Genomic DNA, 25938 nt, shown 5'->3' on the forward strand with positions numbered 1-25938 from the left:
CATCCTTGGAGCCTTGTGTCTTGATTTACTGCATTTTTTTAAACTTTCCTGGAATGCGTACAACATCGAATTGTAAAAACATATCACAGCCAAAAATATATTTTTCTTGTTATGCCTGTTCTGTGTTTGTTTGCCTGTTTTATTAATGACGTATTTCCCTGTGTAGGGATCTTTTGTCTTTGTGCAATGATTACTCAAAAATTTGCTTAAGGATTGTGATTATTATTTTTTTTTATTATCAAATTTCCGTCTACATGATAAAAAGTACCATTTTGTTTGTCTTTTGTCTTTTTTTTTAAGCATTTGTATCTCAGTTTAAATTAACTTTCATGAGTGACAGGTCCTGGCCTTTCTTTGCACCTTATATGAAAGGTCCACAAGATGAAAGTGAAAGGTCATTAATTTAAAAGGGAATGTATAGCATGCTAGGTTCTTGACCTTAAGAGAAATGAAATTTCAATGGTTCTGCATCAGAAACTGAGGCTAATTTCAAACCTCTGTTATTTGTTGAACATGAATGAGGTAAACCTAGGGTAAGGGTCACAACTCTTAAAAATCATTCGAATGTTTGTATTCAGCATTTTACATCGAACTCATATAAGCATAAAAGCTTGATAGACTTTGGTGAATCATATCACTGATTTCAAGAGTTATGTCCCTTCACCTAGGTCTACCTCCATAAATACTGGAAATAGGAGAATGGTTGTATCTTGTGCAGATTTTTTTTTTTTTTTTTTTTTTTTGTATATTCTTTGTCACATAATACAATTTTTGTTTTTGGGTTGAGCATAAAAAGTTTGCATCTATTGCTTTTTGTGTAATGATTTAAAAACATGTTTACTAATTAGCTTGACAAAAATCTATTTTTAGAAGGTTTTAAGATTTTTTTTCTTTTATATGTAGCCAAATAAGGTAGTCGTGTAAGGGTAAAATATCATATAAATTTGCCTCAGTCTTATTTTTGTAGTCATGCAGCAAGTATAAAATTTCTGTCTATGGTTTATTTCTGAATTTTCTGAACTTGTACCCTAATTGTATAGTTTCTATATTTATGACTAGTTTTAGGGAGTATGTATATTTGGTATAATTAGATAATGTAGGGAGGTTTGGTACAGATTGTGTGTTTCAGACTAATTTATTTCCCATGCTTTTTCAATGTTTATGGCCATTTTCAGGGCATAAAATAAATAAGTTGCTGAATAAGAAGGGGGGCGTGCCCAAAAGTTTACATTTGAAATAACCTTCTTTGAACTTCCATGTGAATGTTTTCAAGCCTCCTAGAGACAAAATGTTCTAATGATATGGTTGCTGAGATTTGTAAAAAGTCGTGTTTATATTTAAACATCTGTTGTGGCAAGATGACGGAAATACAAACATCGTAATTGGTATGTAATTTGTAAAAATGGTGTAACTGCCGATCATTTGTGAAATTTTGTAAGGTTTATTGTTTATGACAATTTGGTCATTTGCTGTTATTTATTGCTTACTTGTGACAAGAAATAAAACTTGGTTTGGATAAAATTAGTTCATTGACACCAGCAAATAATAAGACAGAAAATCGTCATGATTTTTTCTTTAGTTTTAAAATCAAGAAGCCAAATCTGCAACCTATCACAAACTTTTAATCAGTTGAAAAATAAGGGTGTTTTTCTGTGCTAGTTATACTTAGTCCTTAGTACTTTTGTCAATGTCATGATTCCATAAGAAAAATATGATAAACTGGTAAATCATGATAAATTCATCCCTTGTACAGCATCATTGCATGTGCTGTAAAATGATCATGGGAAAAAAAATTAATCATTTTACTTCATATTGTATCCTGTTGTAGGGCTTTAGAACCAACTGTTAAATGTCATGTGCAAAAGTGCTTGTAACTTATGGTAAACAATTTTTTTTCGTAATGACATAATACATGGGCTTGCATTGAAATTCAATTAAGGTACAATAATTAAATTGCTGACACCTGAAAATTAATGAACAATCATAGCGGTACCATGTGGATTTGTTTACGGGAGTGTAAAACCAGGAACTGTCTGTAATAATTGTCAAAACTTATATGCTTACATGCTTGCTCGGTTAAGTTTATTTTTTGGTTCGTGTCTGGGATACATGTAGTTATGGAGATTGTCTAATGAGAATAGTCCTGGCTAGCATACTAAGTTTTATTCTCTGACTTTTCTTTATTTCATGTCTGGGTAAATCTAGGGACTATCTATTGGAAGCCTACTCCAGCCCTATTTAAATAAAACTTGAACAAATCTTATTCTCTGAGGGTTTACTTTATTTTATTTTGTCTTGGTTTTTTCTAGAGGCTGTGTATTTGGAGGCAACTCTCAGTACTCCAAAGAAATATACAAAGTTGTATACAATGACAACGTTATTTTATGTGTCGGTAAATCTAGGGGCTGTCTATGGGGAGCTTACTCCTACCTTATTGGATTAAAACTTTAAAAAAATTAGTTATCTGACAGGGTTTACTTTATTTTGTCTTCTTTCATTCTAGGGGCTGTCTATGGGGAGCTTACTCCTACCTTATTGGATTAAAACTTTAAAAAAATTAGTTATCTGACAGGGTTTACTTTATTTTGTCTTCTTTCATTCTAGGGGCTGTCTATGGGGAGCTTACTCCTACCTTATTGGATTAAAACTTTAAAAAAATAGTTATCTGACAGGGTTTACTTTATTTTGTCTTCTTTCATTCTAGGGGCTGTCTATGGGGAGCTTACTCCTACCTTATTGGATTAAAACTTTAAAAAATTAGTTATCTGACAGGGTTTACTTTATTTTGTCTTCTTTCATTCTATTTGAAGCGAATTGTCCAATGAAATTAGCTGCGAAATCGTAGCTCTTGATCTATTTTTTTTTTTTGATTTTGCGATCTAACGTTAAGAAAATACAAAAAAATAGTTAGAGCTACGTTTCGCAGCTACAATGAAATATACAAAGTTTTATACTCTGACAGAGTTAACTTTAGTTTATATCAGGGGCTAGTTGAAATGTTCCTTAGGGTCCCTTTAACTTTAATTCTAAATCTCTACATCCTAATATGCAGGGTAAAATTGTTTTTGGAAACTTTTGAAAATACAGTATAGAAAGAGACATACCATGACTGATCATTGATATGAAGGTACACCACTCTGTTAGTGGTACCCTACATTTTTTGTAAAATCCAAATAGGTTGTTCACAATTTTGTTTGAAATTTTGAATGATGAGTTATGCTCGACAACTTCCAAAAGAATTTGAAAGAAATCTTAAATAATAATGATATTGGCTATCACTCTAAGAGTGGTGTACCACTATGTCAGTTATCAGTCATGGTATGTCTCTTTCTGTACTGTATATTGAGGCTTTGTGTAGTTTACTCCCATGATAAAAACAGAGAATTATACGAGTATCACATTCTTAAGTGTCTCTCCCCCAAAAAATGGTCAAATTCATTTGAAATGATTTGTGATTGGCTATCTAACTGCAATTTTTTTTTTCTTTCAATTTACAATTTTATTGGCATGACTTGACATCACAAAAGCAATGAGCTTTATACTATAATAGGTACCCTGTACCCACATGTAAGCACTTCATTACCTAACCAGGAACCAGTACAAATATCTGTCAAAGTTGTCTTTGGCGTACATGCATCTTTAAAATGTTGTAATAGTGTAATATATGTGGCGACAGTATTACAATTCATCAAAGTACTCATTGCATTGATTACTAACATTAAGAAAGGCCTTGCCAATTGACTTGTATGGTTTTAAAATCCATGTAATGTTGATTTTTATTTTTAAGTATCTTGTATAGTTTTATTTATATCAATTATTGAGACACTTTACAGTTTGTATGACCTGAAGTCTTAGTGTTCAAGAGTCTTGATTGCTTAATCCAACCCTTTTTTTTGGTTGGTCCTTCTGTTGATAGTGTTAATTGTTAGTATTTATTTTTACTCAATTATTAACATGAAAGCATTTTATTCTTTCTTAAATACTTAAATGTGAATGCTTGCATTTGATCAAATACTCTAAAATATGCAACCATCAAAAATTAGAGATCATTAAGTATTCTAAGAGCTTCAAACTTCACCATTAGATAGTCTTACCTAAAACAATGTTAATTCTGTTTTATTGTTTTTTTTCAATTTGAATAGAACAGTTGGAATTAATATATTTTGCATATACCTGTTGAGAAAGAACAAAAAAGATCGATAAACAACAAAGACTGTAAGGCCCAAAACAGTCCTACCGAGAGTCAAAACTGGAATTATGCTAAGAGCAAATGCACAGATTCAAGATGTTCCAAAAAAAAAAGGGGTTCCATTATTACATGCATTTGCTTGTTTTTGCCAAAATTTTCAAAAAAAAGGTAGAATGCCCCCCCCTTTTACCTCTGTATCCCCAAATGTATCCTTACAGAAAGTCACTGAGGTTAATGGCCTATAGGTTTGTATAACAATTTTTTATTCATGTGGCCTGAGGGAAGATATATGTTAACTTATTTTGTTGAGCTGTCACTAATAAATTTTCAACAAATCAATGCTAATTGGCTGTGGTATCTATCTGTCAATGTTTTGAATTTACATGCGATCAAACAGTCGCACCTGGCACGGTTGTCGGTTGGAATTAGAAATGTTTAATGAATGAAATTCTTTCCATTGATTCTACAATATATCTTTGATCAATTTTTGGTTGTTTAACTAGATCACTTCAATGACTGCACAAAGTGTGAATCTATTTTGTTGCCCAACCATTTGTGAACCATTGGAAATGAGTATCAAAGATCGGTCAATTTAATTATTCCCAATGTATTAGTCATGATTATTAAGAAGAAAATTCCATATCATCTTTTTTTTTCTTGATTCTAACATTGATTGGATATTGTTTTTTCAAAGAAAAAGTTGTGCTAATACATACATAAAGGATTTATTGAAAATTTTGATACTGTTCAAATCTGTTTTAATGTGGAACATGGGACTGGAATATGAATTGGATTTCTCTTGTAAGTAAACAATGTTTTATTTATGTAAGTACAACATGCTGTCTCTTCTTGGTTGTAAAATTATGATGTCTGCTGCACATGGTCTGCTGTCCAGTTTCACCAGTTAACCATTATAGCCTCTGTTTAAATTGGCTGATGGTAATATATGGAGTGAAATATCCCACTGCTATGAAAGTTTAAATTGACTATTTATACCAACAAGACCAATGAGAAGAGATGAAATTTTTCATATTATTTAGGTCAAATGAGTTAATATATCATTTCCAGGGGGTGATAACTCTTGACAAAAACCTCAATTTTGATAATTTCCAAACATATTTAGTGATGCAGTGTACATATGAACTGAATCTTTCAGATATTTACAGACCCTACTTTCTTTTGACCAGAAATTATCCACAGTTTCACACTAATGACTTATTGTGAATAGTAATTATGCCTGATTTTGATCAACTTTTATGCAAAATTCATTTTTTAATTAATTACTTATTTAAAGTATATTTCTAGTATTTTTGTCAGCCGTCATTTTTTTTGTTCATTGTCAAGAGACAGCAGATGTGTATGAATAATGATTTATAAAACCACAACCAGGAAAATAAAGTTAAACTGGACACTCTTTAATCTTATGAGTCAGACTGTTCTACAGTCTCCATTAAAATTTATAAAATAGTCCTTTTGACATTTATAAAAGATCTTGACCTGTGCTTCTGGATGACTTTGCTAATTTTAAAACAAAGCGATTTGATAGGATTTACAAGGGATTAAACATGAACAAATGTCTAATGTCCACCCATTATAAATATCGTATTTGGATTGTAAAATTGATTAATGGGCACTACCCACATTGTTAAATGATGAGAAGTAGATTTGAACAAGTTTTGTTGATGACTATGTATTGGAATTGTTGATGTATTTTTTATTTAGTAGGGGTTCAATATTTACTTTCAAGAGTAAAAGGTCCTGGACTTTTTTGCTTCTTAAATGAAAGGTCTATCAAAAGAAAGTGAAAAGTCCTCAGTAAGAGTAAGTGTAAAGTATGTCAAGTCCAACTGAAATTTCAATGGTCCTGCATCAGAAATTGAGGGTCTTGGACTTTGGACCAGTGTTAATTTGAATACCTGTTTTGATTGAGACATGTATCTACTTTAACTGCAGTCATATAAGAATTGGAATTAAATGAAGTCTAATAAGCTTTTTTAGTTTTTGCATACAGAGGCATTCACTTTTTTTTGTCAACAATCATTTTAATTTAATTAATTAAGCTGTTTTGCCATGAGGATTTTTGGACATCATTTATAAACTGTCTATCGTCAATACACTTATTTGTGTAGATTCTTTCAAGTAAATATTGTTAAATATCAGTTTTTTCTTGCAATTTTGATAAAAAGGTAGTGTACAAAATCAATTTTCCAAGTACAACTTTTCAGTGACTGCTACAAAAGCAAATACTGATACTGTTGATGGATTTACTGCTATATTTATGAATTTATTTGATATATATGTACTATAAATGTAGACATTTTCATGGTGTTCTAATTTTCACGATTTTCGCTGTGGATAGAAAGCCACAAAAATTAATACAGGCAAAATTGATTTTAACACTATATAACGATAAACATTTTTTTTTTTGGAAACAGCAGAAATGATACCTACGAATATGTTCACATAAAAGAATCCACAATAATTAATATGCTTACAATATTAGTGCTAGTCATTTACACATGTTATTTATAGCTTGATTCCCACCTGAATTGTATATATATAGTTACAGGTTTGTAAGAACCTATTTAATGCCATTCACTGCCATGAATTGTGCAATATTATATTGAATACTCTGAGTTTTACTAGTGTACTTGCCCAATTTACATATACATTACAGCTCATGTGGAACTTGTATTTTTCACTTGCCACAGGAAAAATCATGTGACTATGTGTAATGTAAATTATAGTGAGAAAAGAATGATTTTAATTAAGCAATTAGATGACTGTTATAGTCTTGTTATTTTCTCATACACCTGCCTAACAAGTCAATTTCATACATCTGCCTTGCTAGTCAATTTCTAACCCACCCTAACAAGTCATTTTCATACATCTGCCTTGCTAGTCAATTTCTAACCCCACCCTTACAAGTCATTTTCTTACATCTGCCTTGCTAGTCAATTTCTAACCTAGCCTAACAAGTCATTTTCATACATCTGCCTTGCTAGTCAATTTCTAACCCACCTGAACAAGTTATTTTCACCCCCTTTTATAGGTAGCCATTCTCACATCCTATCTGACCAGTCATTTTCATACCCTTTCATAGCTGGCAATTCTCATACCCAATTCCAACTAGTCATTTTCGTTCTCCTGCCAAACAAATAATTTTCATCCTACTGCCTAAAACCAGTCATTTTCATACCTTTCCTATCTTGTTATTTTTATATCCCTGTATAACAAGTCATTTTGTTTTCCAGCCTATCCAGCCTATATGAGAGATGCCATAGCAATGTTAAACATTTTAAAATGTCAGTTACACGTTTTGCAATAATGAAAACATCACAATAATTTATAAATTGCCATTTTTACTAGCTTGAAGATTAGGATTTAAGTTGTCATTGCAAGTCACACATGAGCTGTAGTGTATATAAACAATTTTAACTTTGTTATGGAATTATTGCTTTTACCATTTTGTTGATTGTCTGTTATTGTTTACTTTTTGTTAAAATTTGTTATACATGTATTTTACAACAATAAAGTTAATTTACTCATCCATTGTTTATTACATAAACTAGGTTTAACAAGAGTCAGATTAATTACATTTGTCAGGAGGCAATTGCAGAGATTATGAAAAGGGATGTGTGTTCTTGAAAAAAGGAATTTCCAGCTTACTTGCTTATTTTTCCCCCAAATTTGCACTGCTAACAAAATTTTTCAACATAAGTGGGGTTGCAACCACCACCCATCAAAAAAACCTTCCTCCCTGAATTTGCCACTGTTTTATTTATACTTGACTAGTTGAGGTTTCATACAATGAGACTTTACAAAAAAATACAAGAACAAATAAATTTCAGTCATAAAGTCAATCCTTAACCCGATAACAGAGGACACATTGTCCATGCTAGATAAAATTATGTTTCAGGTAGGCTTTATGGTTGCAACTATTGTGTAAATTACATAGCCATTTCTGTGAAAAATTATCACAAATATTTGAAAATTACAGTATGAGATAATTCTCAAAAAAACTTTTCTCACTGATTAATGCAATTTACTAAGTGGAGGTGTATATTTTTAGTTTATATCAGTAGTCCATTTCCCATCTTGACATGTTTTTTCCTGTTTATTTTTACCTCCCCTTTCCTGTTTATTTTTACCTCCCTTTCTTGTATTTATTTTTTGCTGTTCGTGTATGTGTAATTATTTGTGTTACCTTTCTTGATTTCAGTCAGATTAATTTGAATTATACTTGTAGTCTATTTTAGCCTTTTTAGTATTTAGTAGTTACTACTCAAAATGATACATGTATTATGAACCTTTCTTTCTATGTCAGGGATTTAAATGAAGTAAAACTGTGTAAAAACTTTAAATTGATTACATACAGCTATTAAAAATAAGAATCTTTTTGTCCAATAAACCCCTCAAATATCCAAAAACCCACATCCCACCCCACCTCAAAAAAAAATTACTTCATGCCTGTGCAAAAATGTATGTTTGAAATCTGATTACCAGTTGTATATTTTTATGCATTTGTGTGAAGATTTTTGTAAGTTCAGTTTGTTTCATGATTTTTTATGGATTTAAAAGTACTCCTATTTCGTTTAACTGCCTTATCACTGTATCATATTATTTTGCCGACAAATGGTTAACCAAGAAGTATTGTTTTCCATAAGAAATATTTGCATGTGTTTGAAAGAATAGTAATTACTTATTTCTGTGTTATCTGTGAGTAATCGATGAGCATTTCATAAGATTTACTTCCACATGGTAGGTTTGGGGTAGAAAAAAAGAACTTTGCCTGCAGAAATGTCCATTGACTGCATCGCTGTCCACATGAAAGGGTTTATTCTATTCTGTATAAAGCGGAGAGTTTATGAACAAAATGCCATTTCATTAATAACATTTATTCAATTCAATTCGTTCTGAACCTTTACAAATCTATGACAAAGAACCAATCCTTTGTTTCAAGGCCAAATTAGAAAATAATGTGAGAAGAAATAGAATTTCTGAAGTACAAAACTATTTATAGTGTTATACAAGGAAGTAAAATACTTTCAATTTAGTTTTTTCTATCTTAAAGGAAATATATTTGCACATCAACTCATGAGAGTTTTATAAAAATTTCTACACATCACCAATGGTAAATAAACTTTTTCTGGTGCATTTTTCTACCTCAAAGATTAGCTAAATTGAATGTAGATCCATGCATTCTTTGATTTAAAGACTGCATGTTTCTAGTATTTTTCATCACTATCAGAAGCCTAATGGGATACTGGGCATCTTGGATTTTGAAAGAAAATGAACCCTATTTCATGTTTATACTTTAAAAGTATCAACTTAATGTGCTATTTCCCTGCTGTATTTAGTTGATATGTTTTTGTTTTCTGTAATTGCACAAACTCACATGTGTCAGTCTTTTAAAGTATACATCTTGTACATTGTTGTGTTTCTCCAACCCTGCATTTTTATTCTGTTTTTTTCTGTGTTTTTTAGTTTAGTTTTTGTTTCTGTTTATTCCCAGGCAACACTAACTACAACAGTATGCTAAACTCGGTGATGCATGGCATGAAATTCCTTAATTTCTTAAACAAACAAGGATTCAATGCAGATAAGGCTGCAGAACATCCCAGCATCCTTCAGAATCCTAAAAATAGAGAATTCCTACAAAAACAAGGATATTATGATAAACACAATCCTCAGTCTAAATCTGGTGATGATTCTAAAACAAACAAGTTGACCAGATCTCAGTCTTTGGATGCTTCAGAAAAGAGAAAGAGATTCCAAGCTACGAAATCTCGAAATTATTCTTCGCTTACAAATGTACCTGAACAGGAGGAGATGCCATATTCCCGTAGGAACTTTCAGTCATATAACGCCAGCTTTGACACTGCTCAGACTTCCACCGCCAGCTTTGATTATGGGCGTAGCATGACATCAATTGAGACATCCACGGATTCATTTGACAGTGGTGATTCAACTGAAAGACGTAGACGTGATATAGTGAGACCAGATCCACTCCCTGTGACTCCACTCCAATCCAACATTGGAGATTCAGGAATTTGGAATACACAAGATTCAACGAGAAGTATTGATGATGAATACCTAACAGATTTTTCTCGTGAATCGGCAAGACAGCGACGTACAGATGTAACAAAAATGATGAGTGGTGATAACTATAGTGTTGGAGATGATGCTGATATCCTGAAATCTCCTCCTTTGAGTAGAACTCCTAGTCTTGAAGCAACTCTTACATCAGGTAGCTTCCAGAAACTTCAGGCCAAATCTTCAACGTTGAAAGATTCGTTAGATGATGATCTTGATATGTATTCTGAAAAATATTTATGTGATGTGGAGGCTAACAGATCTCATATTGTTCAAAATGGAAACAATCTTGGCATAAAGCCTGAAAAATCGAATCCACAGTTTTCTGTTCAGCCAACTAAATCTGGTTGGCAGAAATTCCAGCGTCGGTATGGAGTTGAAATGTCAGTTAGAGTTCCTGGTGATAGAATGGAGTATAATTTTCCTAAGAAAAGCTGTGATAGTGGTGACAATGTGGACTCTGGGGTAAGTTTTCTTTTAATCTTAAAGTCAAGGTTGATTGATTGATTGATTGTTGAGGTTTAACGCCCGTGCAGCAATATTTCAGCTATATTCAGGCGATGAACATGAAAGGGATGATAAAATGAACATGAAATGATGATGATGAAAAGAATAAAGGGATGGGACACAAAGGTAATAGGGTAGACAAAATTTGATTGCCACAAGGAAAAGGGAGGGATGGATAGGGTCGGGCAATTTAGCCTCCTGTGGCAGAGCCCTATGGTTCCTACTCTGGGAGAATACCATAGTAGGGTTCTTTAACATGCGAGGAACGTGGCAGCTTTCCCAACACGGTGCACCACTATGGTTTGCGGTCAGGTTTTCCATATTATAGCCTGACAACCCCAGCATGTAACATGCCAGGGGTACCCCATTCCACCACCTGGGGCACACAACCAAGTTGCTCTGTGGGCGCTATTTAGTCACCTTTTACGACAAGCTTAGCGCTGCTGCAGGCCTATTCTTTTGACACCCGGACCTGCACAGGGCCTTAAAGTCAAGGAAAACTTTCTTCACAAAACATTTTGGGGCTATTTTTGTAATCTTCGCATCCGAAATATTTAATTTCTCCTAAAATGTAGTAATTCGACTCTTTCATGCACTATACATTCTTTTAAGAAAAAGAAAAATCTCCACTGAAATCATAGATTAAAAATTTAAAAAAAATACAAGTTAAGTTACAGTAAGTATTGGATTTTTCTGTTAGTTTGTGAGGAAAATGATTTTTTTTTACACAAAGATGAAAAAATTGCATGCAACAATCAACCTTTTTTTTAAGTCGCTTATATTGTTGGGGACTTCTTGCACTCATAATTTCAGTACTTTACACTTGCATATGATTTGCATAATTATATCATACTACTCCACATTAAGCTGCTGATCAGTGCCATGCTTACCATCATACCTTTATAGTTCTAGCTTCATACGAGATCAAAATGTACCTCTTAAATCATACAGGTGTTTTACGTGTGATTTTCATTTGTATGAGAATGGGAAGTTTACATTATAAGATGAAATGATCGGTTAGCATTGAACATTACCAAGTTTCAGATTCAGACTTAGAGGCTTGTTACAATTGACTATGTAGGTCATATACATTATCAGGACCCCAATATATATATATGTAGCCATTGCTAGTTGTTTAATTTGGTTCCCTGGTCAATATCATGTGCGACCCAAAGATCACAAAAAAATTTGTGAGAAACTTGTGGAATGAAAACATTACCGGCACTTCCTGGCAACCCGTTGTTTTGATTGAAAAACATTTAAGTCATCATGGCTATGCGTAAGAGTAATCAAGATTCTTCATCCAATTTAAGAGCATATTGCATTCATGCCATTTCGGATGTTGAAAGCAAGCCATAATCAGTGACATAGAATATTTGACAATTAGCGATTTTGAAGACTTCAGTCTTTGATCTTTATTGTGGGGTACTTCATAAGCATGCATGACATTTATTTCTGTGAGATAGGGCTCTGGGTAGAACAAAAATAATTTTACTCTCTAAAGTAAATAATATTGGCTTTCCTGCTTTTGACAAAAGGGGCAATTGTATTAAGGTTTTATATATCCTACAAATACAGTACACGTATATGCCATTATGGTCGCTTATTTCAAAAGTCATTCAAGGTCATACAAATCTCATCTTGAAGTATACATATACAAGTACTCTGTTCCGTCTTTAATCTGTATGAAAATGAACATTATTTTGCTACATGTACATAATAAAATGGATTTACACTGAGGAAACACTTCAAGGGAGTTCAATTTCCGGGTTTCCTGTCTGTCTCATAGTTAACTTTCAGTTTCGGACCATTTCAAAGTACAAATCTTGTTGGAAAATTTTCATTTTCATTTTTTAATTACTAACTATTTGCTCAGGAACAACATTATTTGATTCCAAAGAGAATAATTTAAGATTCACTATTCGTTATTATGGAATTAAAAGAAAAAAAAATTGATTTGAAGACCTTGACTAATTTCAACCTTTGAGATGACCCCCTTTTTATTATGATGCTGAAGAAAAATCATGGCGGAGGATCACAAATTTTTTATTGTTAAAGATGACAATTTTCTCAATTTGATGGTATGTGCAATATGGTTTTCCTGCAAATGTTTGCAATTCTGATTTGAAATTTATTTTCTATTTTCATTTTTCACATACTATACATGTACATGTATCTTTTTACTGTTTAAACAAGGAAGCAATTGAAAAGGTTTTTTGTTTCAAAAAGATTGTTGAGATCATATATAAAACTATGGATAACAAAGATGAAACCAGGAAAAACATTTCTTAAGATAAAAAAAATCAGTTTGTAATGGGAGATAACTCTATTTACTTTTTCAGATTCCCATGGACCAAGTGTCATCTGAAAGATCTTTGGATAAAAATGATCGACCAGGTAGGATTTTTATTTCCTTATTAGTACACTATTTCTGTCACATTCTCCAAAAAAATATGTATTTTGAATTCTTCAATTGATATTATTACTGATTCTTGTGCTTTTTTATACATAATTGATTAATTTATCCTTCTGGAACTTTTTTCCTGTGAAAATGTTCCTCCAGAACAATTTAACATGTAATTGTTTTAATTGGCCCTGAACATGCTTAAGTTTGAGTAAGAAAACAACTCAATTATGTACAAATACTCAGATAATTAGGGATCATTATTACCTGCTCAGGTAAAGGTTTACCTGAACAAAGAAATACATTTACCAGTAATTGCTGACATGCAATGTAATTAGTACTGGACATTTGTAATTATTGTGTTGACATATTATGACAACTTGGTGAAAATTGCTGTGAGTGTTTACAAACAATGGTCAACAGATGGACTTTGATTATCTAAATAATTTTAGCATTTTGGATAGTACAGAAAAGTTCAGTGAGAGTTGGAATAATATTCTTACAAATTTTGGTAAGTGTGGTTTGACCATTTACAAGGGGTATGCAGATTTGTTCCAATGTCATATTTTAACAAGAATTACACATGTATGGCAGGCTAGTATATAATATATTGGACTGTATATGACATTAATTCTTATGCATATGGTCTGTTTTCCACAGTTGACTGCTTATTTTTCCTCAAATTTTATTAGTACTTAGCAGATTGGGCAAGTCATTTATTTTGGGATACCCCCTTATCAGGTACTTAACTCATATGGTTAGGTTTATACCCATTGTAAAAGTTTAGAAAATGTCCAACGTAAGTTTAAAAGTTGGAATGTTAACTATCTTCATATTTTATTTCCTCTTAAAAAAGTATATTTTTAAATTCATGGCCCTGTAGCAGGAGACTCAGAAATTGGGTTCAGAGTATTCGAACTTTTCCGACCTAAAAAAATATATTTTAGACCCAAAATCAAGGGTTTGAATCAAAATTCCAAACAGAATTTAGAAAAAAATATTAGGAATTCTGCTGTAGCTCCAAGAAATATTGTTAAAAAAATTAGAAAAGAAATATTGTTTCTTCGCAAGTTTCATGTTGGTAGAAGACTCACAAACTGAGGGGGTACCAAGATTTGTTCCCAACATGATTGGTCGATAGACGTTGACATCGTGACAGTATACAATATACATCAATACATTATATTTAAATAATTTGGATACTTACATGTATTTTTATTGTTTTATTTCCAGATCTAGGTTCTATTGGAAAGATCGAGAGTGTCCAGTCAGATAGTAGTGGGTTTGCTGAAGCTGAAACAAATATGCCTGAACCACAGGTTATACAAAAGGTAAGAGCTCACACCAGTACTTATATTCTTAGGGTACCACATTTCTTGGATTTTGTGGTTGACTCAAACCACAAAAATTCAGTTCCTAACAAATAACATATTTTCTGTTTATTTGTACTGTTTGCCTTTGGTAATAAAACCACATTCAATCATTTAATTCAAAATATTTAAATTTGTATATTAACTCATTATGATTCATACAGCACATGTCAACTTGGTAGGTGATCACAGATAAGCAGGAGATATTATACCATGATATAGCACATAATCTTCTCTCCCAGTATTTCGTTTGTTGATATCCAACACCTTACAGTACATTTTAAAAAAAATTAACAATTATGACTACTCATCTTGACAGGTAAAAATTTGCCTATGTACAACTGTATGTTAACCTCCTTGGTGATGAGTGAAAAAACCAATACAACTTGAAATGTATATGGTAGATTTGTAAACTTTGAGGAAAATCAAAAGCATCAAAAGGAAAAGGATGTAGAACGAGTCATACAAGAAATCAGTGATATGCTTGTATCATATTCAATTTCACCAAAGCCTCTAAAGCTTTTGTTTGAAGCAGAAAGAAATCAATCCAAGTTAATTAGATGCATACATATGATGGATGTGAAATACTGTATACAAACATTCCAGTGATTTTTAAGAATTGTGTCCCATATCTTAGGTCTACTTCCTTATAAGATTATAAGATACACACACACAAACTAACAATCCCCATTAAAGCCTGGGGTAAAGAAGGGTGCTGGGAATAAGTTAGCATTTCCTGCCCCTTACGGTAGACACCCTCTGTGATGCTTATGGAAGGTTAGCTCCAATAAAAGGGAAGAATATCTAGGGCTGTTACTATGGAAACCCAGGTTGTCTCATTGTAGGGTGCTTCCCTCCCTCAAGTTGGGAAGGTCGTGTATTCAATCTCTGGACCAGTCACACCAAAGACTTGGCAGTCACTGCTTCTGTGTCAAGCATGCGATACTTAAGTGGGGAAAGTGACCACTGTTTAGTTGGAAGTCAGTTTAAGTGGAGTGGCATGCCTACAAGTGGGATGTTGTTTCTGTGATCTACCACAATCAAGATCCATTTCAGTGTGTTGATCTAGTACAAAGCAGGGTCTGTTCAATTGGTCATTATTTCTATGTCTTTCAATACCCATCTTGCATTGCACATCCCTGAGCAGGTGTATGTCAGAACATGGGGGGTATAAAGATACACATGTAGTGCGTTTCCTTTTTGTCTCTTTACAAACTACTGGTAATGTTTTGTCTATGAACAATGACTTATAAAATAGAGCAAACATAACTTGGCTACCTTTTTGTTAAGAAAATTTAACATTATAACATTAAAATATTCCTCTGAAAAGGTTGGTTTGATGAGTGCTAAACGAAAGTGAAAGTGGAGAAAATGGCTATTTATAGTTCAAGACTACTTTTTGTCTGATCTTTGTGGCCTCACCCTATTTTTTTTGCGGGATATTGATTTTTCACATGTCCTTAGAAATGCTACATAAGTAAAAGTTTTATTGAAACAATTTACATTTTTTTTTTTTTTTTTTTTTTTTTTTTTTTTTTTTTTTTTAATTCCTACAAATAGAAGTCTATGGGAATATTAATACAACACTTAGACCTTTATGTTGAAAGGGAAAGGGAGATAACTAAAGAGTTTTTCATTTATGTGGGGATGCATAGAAAATAACATATTTTATTTGCTCAACTCATCTTTTGGTGGATGTACAACAGGAAAAATTTGTTCACCATCAGTCTATGTTAAAAAAAAAATTAAAAGCTTTGAGAAATGTTGATATTATTTGTTGGTGCAGTGCATTTTTTTCTTTTTTTTCCCCATTATTTTCATTTTTTACATTTCTGACTTATGGGATGGAAATGTGGTGATCAGCATACCATATTCTTTAATGTAGCTATCTATCCTGATGAATTATGAAGATCACTTGTATTTGAGTGTCATGAATCTTACTGTTGTAATGGTTTATTAGTATCAGTGTATAGTATACAATGCTAAAATTATAAACACTCAATTTTTAATTGATACCATAAAATGTAAATGAAGAATAATGCCAACCTCTTGATACCCTTAGTTTATTTAGATTTATAGCATTCAATATATTTATAACTGGGTAGAATTCTATTCTCTTCACTGATATTTTTCAGGTGTCAAGTATGGGAAGTAGTACAGAAAGTGACCAGACATTTAAAAGTAGTATCACAATCCTCCCCACCAAATCATCTGTTCCAAAGATGAGTGTTACCTCCCCTGAAGATAAATTAAATTCCTCATTGAACAAATCACAGAATTTATCCATGGATGCTTCTAACTGTGGATCAGAGGATTCCCCTTCTGTGTCGCGGATTGACATTGCTGTCGGAACTGATGATTTTAGTGAATTTTTACATACTCCTACTGTGAGTTATCATATTCATGAACGGGACACAGAAGATTCAGGAACATGTTCTGAAAATGATAAATCTGTAATATTAACAATTGAACTACCCAAAAAATGGGTCAACACAAATCCTAATAGAAGAGAGGGAAAGCCAAGAGTTATCTCCCATTTGTACAAAGAAATTGGCCATCCTAGCCGAAGTGCAAGTATTGACCTTGATTCTCATACAGGAGGCGCTTTTAGTGTTTATCAGCGTGGACAATCAGATTATCCATTAATACGAACAGTTTCGGATGGAAATGTACCAATGGAATTCCCTAATCGTTCATCCACGCCATACGGACAAATGTCTTCCACACCATACGGGAAACCCCCTATTTTTAGACACCATCCAGATTTAAGGCCCTCACATCTTTCTCCTAGGAGTACTTCCCCCTGTCTTTCAGTATATAGTGATTATGGTCCAGGACATGTTAATTATCAAAGTGAACACAGTTTGAACTTTTCCTCAGCGTCGCTAGTATCAAAGACAGAAAGTGTAGCTAGTTTGTGCAATAATAGTCTGGAGTATTATAAGCTAATGAAGTTAGTCAATCAACCAGTGTCTTTCAAGGTAAGTAATTCTGCAAATGAAGTATATATTCAGTCAAATATTTAATCTCAAATGAATTCACAATTTATCATCTCAAGTTAGAAACCTTTCAATATTTTGTGTGTTCAGTAGCACTTAAGATAAGAATCATGCAAAATGTGATTCAAGGTCGGAAAGCCAACATATAATCCTTGTTCTTAGGAGATAAAAAAATATATGGAATGTACTGTACAAATCAAAATCAAGGATGATAACTCTGTAAATGACACTGAAAAACAATAGAAAGTGTTGGATTTTCAATGTGGTTATCTCCTAAGAGCAGACAGATCGGAATGAATAATTATACATTTCATCATAAAGACCTATAAAGCAACTTAATAACAAAATTTAAAATGTGCAGGCTTTCTTTGGGTGTAACATATATTATAGAATTTTCATGATTCTTACAAAGACTACTACTTAAACATTGTTATTTAACCACACTCACTACCAATCATATTGATATTTTTTTTTAGTAATATACTCCTTAAAATAAAAAAAAAAGATAATTTTTCATGAAATGTGGTTATCATTGGGGGAGAAATTTGTCTTTAGTATGCATAATGGGTAGTTAATGTGGATGTGTAAAATATACTTCCGCGAGATAGGGATTTGGGAAGAACAAAAGGAGTATGTAGAAACTACACCACAATTAAGACAAAGATTAACAATAATTAAGTAAGGTTGTCCCTTACATGTGGGTACCTGAATTATAAGCATAACATTTGCATATGACAAAAAAATTATATCAATTTTAGGCTGACTCCTCAGGTCATAAGGGCATTATTAGATTTGAACCAAAGTTCAGTATAAAGAAGTGGACACAGCTGCGGAAACAACAGCAGCTTGAGGAAGAGACAAAGCTAGTTCAACACACGTTACAGAAATACAAGGCGGAACTCAATGTCATGGAGTCACAATTCCTCGTCAAAACACAACTAGTCCAAGAGGATCTCTCGTATGGAGATAGGTAGGTCATGGGTCAAAACACAAGTAGTCTGAGAGAATCTCACACATGGTGATAGAAAGGTCAAATTCCATAACACTTTCATTAGTCCAAGAGTATCTCATCACATGGTTAGTTTTGTGTTTTAGGGGATTGCTGGTAAAGTCATATTCTGAAACAGTTTCCTAGTAATATTTTCAATATTTGAATTATCAGTATAATCAATTTTTGTTTGCATTTTTTCTTTAATCAAGAGGCATAAAACATGAAGAAAACTTGAACAATTTTATTTTCATTTACAGAGAGGATGTGCAAGAACTTCAGTATTTATGGTCGGAGCTGCGTAAGGAGGTGTTGCTAATGGAACAAACACTAGCCAATCGGCTTTCAGGAATCAAAATAGGAAATGATAATTATAATCCTTTATTGGCATTGGATGTTGTTAGAAAGGTATGGGTTATCTCCCCTGATAGGATTTATGACAAAATGTGCAATCAGATACCATGGTTTTGGAAAAGAACTAAGCATTAGATATTGAATAGAAGAGATTTGATTTTTTTATCAATTGTAAATTAATTCTGTTGACCATACATATTTGATTATTTATTTTTTGTTTTATTTTTCTTAATGGGTATTGGGGACTGTTTTAATACGAGTCATAGAAAACAGACATGGAAGGGTTTTTTTTAAAGTTGACATTGCAAAAAATTAGAAAATGAGGCACATAAGCACTGGGAATGATCTGAGTACCAAGAAATTAGTTTAGTTGGCCTCATTTGTAAGAATACCAAAATACAATTGTACATTACTGATTTTTCAGATGACAGAACTATTGAGAGAACAGATTTATCTGCAGCAAATGGCCAATGAGAAGGATGAGGAAGCCATGGAAACAACACATAGTGCCACCTTGTGGCCAAGTTCAACAAATCTTGATACCAAACATTCCATGTCTGATTTAGGGTCTGATCACAGCTATAACAGCAGTTTAGCAGAGGTAGGGTTTTTCCCATTTTAATTTTGATTCCTAATAAAAAAAATCCTTATTGTATCTGTCTGTCTGTCTGTCTGTCTGTCTCTTTTGGGTGAAAATTGAAGTACTGTTTTAAACAGAATCATTTTCCATGTGTTTACAAGTTTCAATTTGCAGTGTACCATAATAAAAAAGCTAGATTTTATATATATATTAGTCTTTTATATTTTATTTAGTCTGGTAGCAGAGTTTGTTTGAATGATAAAACATGCCTGTAATATCTGCAATAGGATGTTAAACCATAATTATAAATTGAATTTTGGAATGTGGAGGTATCTGTATTTTTTAAATCTTCTTGAAGGTTCGACTTTAGTGTACAATGTTGCCAAAGTTGAAGGAAATTCAGGTTATATCTTTTATTTACAATCTATAAAAAAAATGATGTCTGAAAATATGAATCAGCAATATTGATTGAACTTCAAATTAAGATAAAACCTGTTGAAATTGAACCATGCATACTATATTTATTATTTCAGTTGAAAGAGACAATTTTGACTGAAGTTAGACAAGAACTCCATGACAATACCCAGTGGTTGCATAAAGAGCTACAGGTAAGGGGAGATTACTCAAATTGTGTCAGAACATATACCATTTATAATTGTTTTTCTAGCACTCCATGACAATACCAAGTGGTTGCATAAAGAGATACAGGTGAGGGGAGATTACTCAAAATGTTTCAGAACATATACCATTTATAATTGTTTTTCTAGAACTCCATGACAATACCAAGTGGTTGCATAAAGAGATACAGGTAAGGGGAGATTACTCAAATTGTGTCAGAACATATACCATTTATAATTGTTTTTCTAGCACTCCATGACAATACCAAGTGGTTGCATAAAGAGATACAGGTGAGGGGAGATTACTCAAAATGTTTCAGAACATATACCATTTATAATTGTTTTTCTAGAACTCCATGACAATACCAAGTGGTTGCATAAAGAGATACAGGTGAGGGGAGATTACTCAAAATGTTTCAGAACATAAATCATGACAACTGCCATTCAAACAAGTGGATGGTATATTAGAATCACCTTGTTTGTCTATCTGTCACCATGTTTATTGCAATTCCCTAGACTTTCTAGGGATTAATTGATTTCTAATTCGATATAATTTGGCTTTATATGAAGGAGCATACATTGTAGGCAATGAAGCAACCTAGCAGGACATTGCAATGAGTTCAACTTCACACTTTTTGTTTTCTATTGCATACAATAAGAGTCAGGCAAATGGGAAAAATCAGAAACATGCATGTCAAAAACCCACTGATCTGCCAATACTATTTCACCAAAGGATGATTTCTCTGTTGGAAAATAGAACTATTTTATATCTGTATCACAGCATTTGTTCAGAATTTTTTGAATGTTTGAAAAGTGAGATTTTTGACAGAGTTATCTACCCATGAAATAAGGGAATTTTCATGACCAAGTGTCATTCCTGTTGTCTCAGAGAAGTCATATTGTGTTTTATTATACCCCAACTTTGAGTTTGGGTATATAGTGATAGGTTTGTCCGTCCATACTTTCTTCCTTTCTTCCTTTCGTTACAGAGAGAGGCACCCATCTCATATGCTACACCAGTGAATGGAATATTATGAAACTCACAGAATCTTTATTGTCTAATCCAGTTTGAGATTTTGATCCCTATTTATTTTGAGATCAAAAAGTTGCATTTTATCTAATATAGGAGTGGGAGTTTTAAGTTAGTGAGCATTGCTCACAGGTTTATGGTTAAAGCTGCTAAATCACATTTCTTGATTTTGGCTTAAAAGAAAGCTGTAGACTTTATTTAATAATAGTTATGCCAAACTTTTACGGTAATTTGTCAATGAAATATTGACATTTTTTTCTTCTAATTTACAGAAAAAAGAAAGGGAATTGAATGCTTTGAAAATGGAATTGATGGCTAACAATATCAACACTGGAGCTACTAGAAAGAAGCACTTCTATGAAAGTGATGTATGATGAGCTAACCTACAACCCCATGTAGGCAAATTTTGTACCAGTCTGGTAGGAAAATCAAGTATAAACTGGTTGCTTGTTTGCAGAATAAGGAAACCAGTTTTTTATTGTGCCAGGACTGTAACTTTGAGAACCAGATGTAAAGGGATTTCTGGAACAATTATTGAACCGAAGTTGATTTTAAAAATGATTGAAAATTGATTAGACATTCAACAAAGATTTTATCGACTACTTGATAGAAATATATATTCACATGTAAATGAAGACTTTGAAATTTTCTGCTTGAAGGCTGGCTTTTCCTTAGCTTTAAATAAGCAGAGGAACATTCAAGAGTTCTGTGGCAGTCATAACTATTAAGTACAGAAAGGCAATCATTTATATATACATTCAAACAAGATGTATTAAAATTTCCTTTTCTGTCCTTTTCTTTAAAAAAATGGGAAGAAATAGACTAGGCATATTTGAAAGATGGGACAATACACCCTATTTCAGAGAAATATTTTAACACTGTGGATATTTAGATTCTTTTAAAACTAGTGGGGTGCACTATGCACTCAAGGTGTTACATATTGACCAGTCTGTGACTATTTTTTTATTCTTACTTTATAATAAACTGTTGGATTCATTAGAGCTCTTAAGTGTGAAATCTATGATTAAGTTTTGACCTCATTTTTCATATTTTACCACTATTTTCTCGAAGCTTAGAATCATTTTTATACTGATGACTTTTTTATAGATTCAAACTTCTAACTTATTTATTTACAATACTTTCCTCCTGTACTGTTGTTAATGCAGAGTCATAGATCAAGGTTATTTTTATTGACACTAACTTCAGTACATATAGTTCAAAATATGGTGCTATTGTTTTTACTGACTTTTACTTTTCTTATCTCTATTGTTATATAAATGTGTGTGAGAATCAATTTAAGGGGGACTTACTTCATGGTCATCATTTTATTAACACATGAGACAAATAATATGATTGATTCCTGCTGGCCTGACCTTATTCATACTGTGTGCTTTTTGTATAGTTTCTATAACATGATTTTTGATAATAGGTATATACTGTTAAAGTATATTGTTCATGAGGTACCAATTTTCATGTTTTTCATCTGTTTGGTAAACCACAAAATTTGGTTTCTAACGATAAGGAAATATCCCATCTTTTTGGAAGATAGAGTTGTCAAATCCATGAATTAAAGAATCTACGAACTGATAATTTTCCCCTAAACCACGAAATTAGCATTATTCTTTTTATTTGTTTCATCACACTTCATTTGACGACAGGTTGTCATTTTTAAATGCCAATATTTTTTAGTATTATGGCTGAGAATAAATATCTTGAAAAGAAGAGGAGGTTATATAATTACTAAAAATATACTTTACTAATAGCCTATGAATGTACACTCTAATTAAGGAGGTAGACCTAGCGAAAAGGACACAACTCTTACAAATCGTTGAATTGTTTGTATTCAGCATTTTTCATCAATTTCATGTAAGCATCAGAGTAACATGGGCTGATTTCATTCTGTTTCAAATGAAAGCTTGATAGGCTTTGGTGAAATTGAATATGATTTAAACATATCACTGATTTCAAGAGTTATTTCCCTTACTCTACTTGGGTAGCAGGAAAGAAGATGTAGTGAAACCTATCTAAACAGATCCCTGTATAATCTGAAAACCTATTTATACCAGACACTTTAAAAAGTGCCTACATTTTTGTTTGAATGTATTTTAAACCTTGGTCATTGTCGAAAAACCACGGTTGAATACGCTGAACCTTGAATACCACGGTTGAATACGATGAACCTTGATAAACCTGTCTAAATCAAACCCATTTCAAAAACCAAAAGTGGATCTGTTTAGACAGGTTACACCATAGTTATTTGTTTTGTCCTTAGAGAGTGGTAGGAATGTAGTCAATGTTTTTATATTTTAAAAGAAGTGGGACGATTTACACCGTTAAATTAAATTGTATTGATGTCCATTTATGCTTGTTTAGTGCAAGGTGGTGTAATTCATCTAGCGGCATTAAGCTGTGAAAAAGGTGATTATTTCAACCTTATTGTACCTATTTAAATTGTATGTAAGTTTTATAACAAGCAAAACTGGAATATCACAAATTATCGACTGAAGTTTTTTTTAATTTCAACATTATGACAAATGAGCCTTTGTGAGTTTGTTATGAAGTTGAAGTTAAATTATGCAAGATGATATTTTGCAGTATTCAAACTTCATGAGTTATAACACCTTTTTTTCTCTACAATTTCTCTGGAATATAGGCTGCTTGAGATTAGGCATCTTCCATGGTGAAAATTTTTGTGATCTTGCATCTTTGATGTCACCAGTTGTTGCTGGAGAAAAAGACGTACTTAACATCACTACTTCATTTTTGTCCAGTAGGATTTTATTAAGAATGCATCGCAATCACACAAAAACCAGGTTGGCAAATTTTTTTTATTACTATATGCATGTAGTTCGTATTGAATTGTTTAATGATGTGGTATCTCAAAATATCTTATCATCCAAGAAAAAGATTAAATTACCAAATCCTAGAGAACTTTTATACACATTCCTCAGCACTTATATTTGTTATTCATGAACTTGTTTATTGATAACAAAATTGCATAGCTAATATCATAAACTTTATTGATTTCTTAGTAGTTGTAATTGAAATTCTAAATTTGTTGTGAAGTTGAATTCTTTACTAAAGTTTATATACTAGGAAAATTAGTACCCAAATAACAAGTTATTTTACGGTGATGACAGTTCTTCATTATTACGTTAATCATATACTACTTGAACCTCAAATGGAGTTGTATTTCCAATAATGTATGTTTTTAAACAAGCCATAATCTTATTTCTATTTTATTGAGAGTCGATTGACCTGTCTATTTTGATTTTTTTTATATTATTTGTTAATTGTTGTTAATGTACACTGTACTAGCATTGATGTACAGTTATTTGTTGTTTTTGCATTTACAACCCATCATTGGCATGTAAGCTTAGTCTTTAATATATGTCAGATAACCACTTCTGGTAAATGTAATTTCCAAACAGGAAAAAAAATTTGAGTTACCTCACTTTTATTCTTAAAATGAAATTTTGTTGTAGTTTTTATAAAAAAATCATTTTTACTTAATTTTATTTATTTGTTTAAGTCAATCAAATTGAAATAATTCACTTACAGTTCAGTGAATGTCTAAAATTGAACGGGGCTTGTAAGTCTTGTTCTCCATTTGTTTTTGGTCTTTTTGTCTTTAATTTACTGCTTCCAGACACATGACTATGATGCAGCATTGTCATAATTTTTTATTTTGTGTGATTACCATATTTATAATGGTTGATGAATAGTATGGCATCATATTGTCATCAATCTGACTAAAATCTACCCCTACTATGCACTGCAATCTGCCGTGGATAGTAGGGACTGGCATTAGTCAGACTGTATTTTTATCATCATATTTACACATTAAGTGATCTTGTGGATAAGATTAAAGTCTTTATATATAAATAACCTAATCTATAAATAACCTGAGATTTTCTATGCTTTTTGAATTAGAGCTAGGAACTCAGATTTGTGAATACATGTGTCACATGAAGAGACTTACAAGCCCTATTAGAATTGATGACATGTTAATGACAAGAGTTATTTCCCTTTTATAATTAATTCTATGATAGATATATCATGTTTATTATATTGGTACAGTTGAAGAAGGACGATCAATTATAGAGCTTCTTTATTATAGTTATTGCATTATTTTAAAATATTCTATTTTGTACATATGAAAATAATGAGTCTTCTAAAGCAATAAAGATTTATTCTGTTGAAATGGTTATTGTTTCTGATACAACTAGGTCTGTCTGTCTGTGATAACATGTCTGAGCATAAATTCTTAGATGTGTTTCTTTTACAGGACACAGGGATATCATTGCTTACAACTAGTTCAGTAAAAAAAAGCTTAAGTAATTGTTAAAAACACACACACAGAAAACCAGGAACATGTTTTTGGATTATTTGTAAAACTGTACTTCCTGTAAACTTTCAAAGAAGTACACTTCTCAGCGAGACTTAAGGCATGGATGTAGCCAGTGTGTATTCTCCCTAAAATTGACGAAGTTTGGATTGAGGGTAAAAAAAAATTCAGAAAAAAAATTGTGTGCAAAACATTTATTCTTGTCTTGTGTAGAATTAGAATTGTGATGTGTTTGTTTTTGGTTTACAAAATTTACAAACACAGGCCAGCATTGATTAGCAACTTTTTAATCCTTACTTTTCCCTTCTTTTTTAAATACGATTCTCGTTTTGAGGGGGATTTAACAAGAACTTTCGACAGACACTGAGGTTAGCGGGGAATGGGGTGCAAACACACAAACACCTCTATACTTAACGAACAAAAATAGAGCAACAATTCAGGTTGGGAATTTGCTTT

The 25938-nt window shown here is 32.2% G+C and overlaps 1 protein-coding gene across 4 annotated transcripts in view; it reads left to right on the forward strand.

Annotated features, from left to right (window-relative positions):
* Window positions 1–25338, forward strand: part of LOC148599676 (uncharacterized) — an 89917-nt gene extending 64579 nt beyond the window's left edge. For all 4 annotated transcript variants that reach the window (XM_088557989.1, XM_088557991.1, XM_088557992.1 and 1 more), the window contains 9 exons: window positions 9705–10750; window positions 13135–13189; window positions 14430–14527; window positions 16702–17547; window positions 18324–18535; window positions 18814–18961; window positions 19332–19508; window positions 20021–20095; window positions 21407–25338. In XM_088557989.1, coding sequence (XP_088414115.1) covers window positions 9705–10750; window positions 13135–13189; window positions 14430–14527; window positions 16702–17547; window positions 18324–18535; window positions 18814–18961; window positions 19332–19508; window positions 20021–20095; window positions 21407–21508 — 2759 coding nt within the window. In that variant the 3' untranslated portion in view covers window positions 21509–25338. The remainder of the gene's footprint in view (window positions 1–9704; window positions 10751–13134; window positions 13190–14429; window positions 14528–16701; window positions 17548–18323; window positions 18536–18813; window positions 18962–19331; window positions 19509–20020; window positions 20096–21406) is intronic.
* Window positions 25339–25938: the final 600 nt, after the last annotated feature.

This window comes from Perna viridis, chromosome 13 (assembly GCF_037379345.1).
Source record: "Perna viridis isolate PV_CMFRI_1.1 ecotype Kerala chromosome 13, ASM3737934v1, whole genome shotgun sequence".
NCBI lineage: Eukaryota > Metazoa > Mollusca > Bivalvia > Mytilida > Mytilidae > Perna > Perna viridis.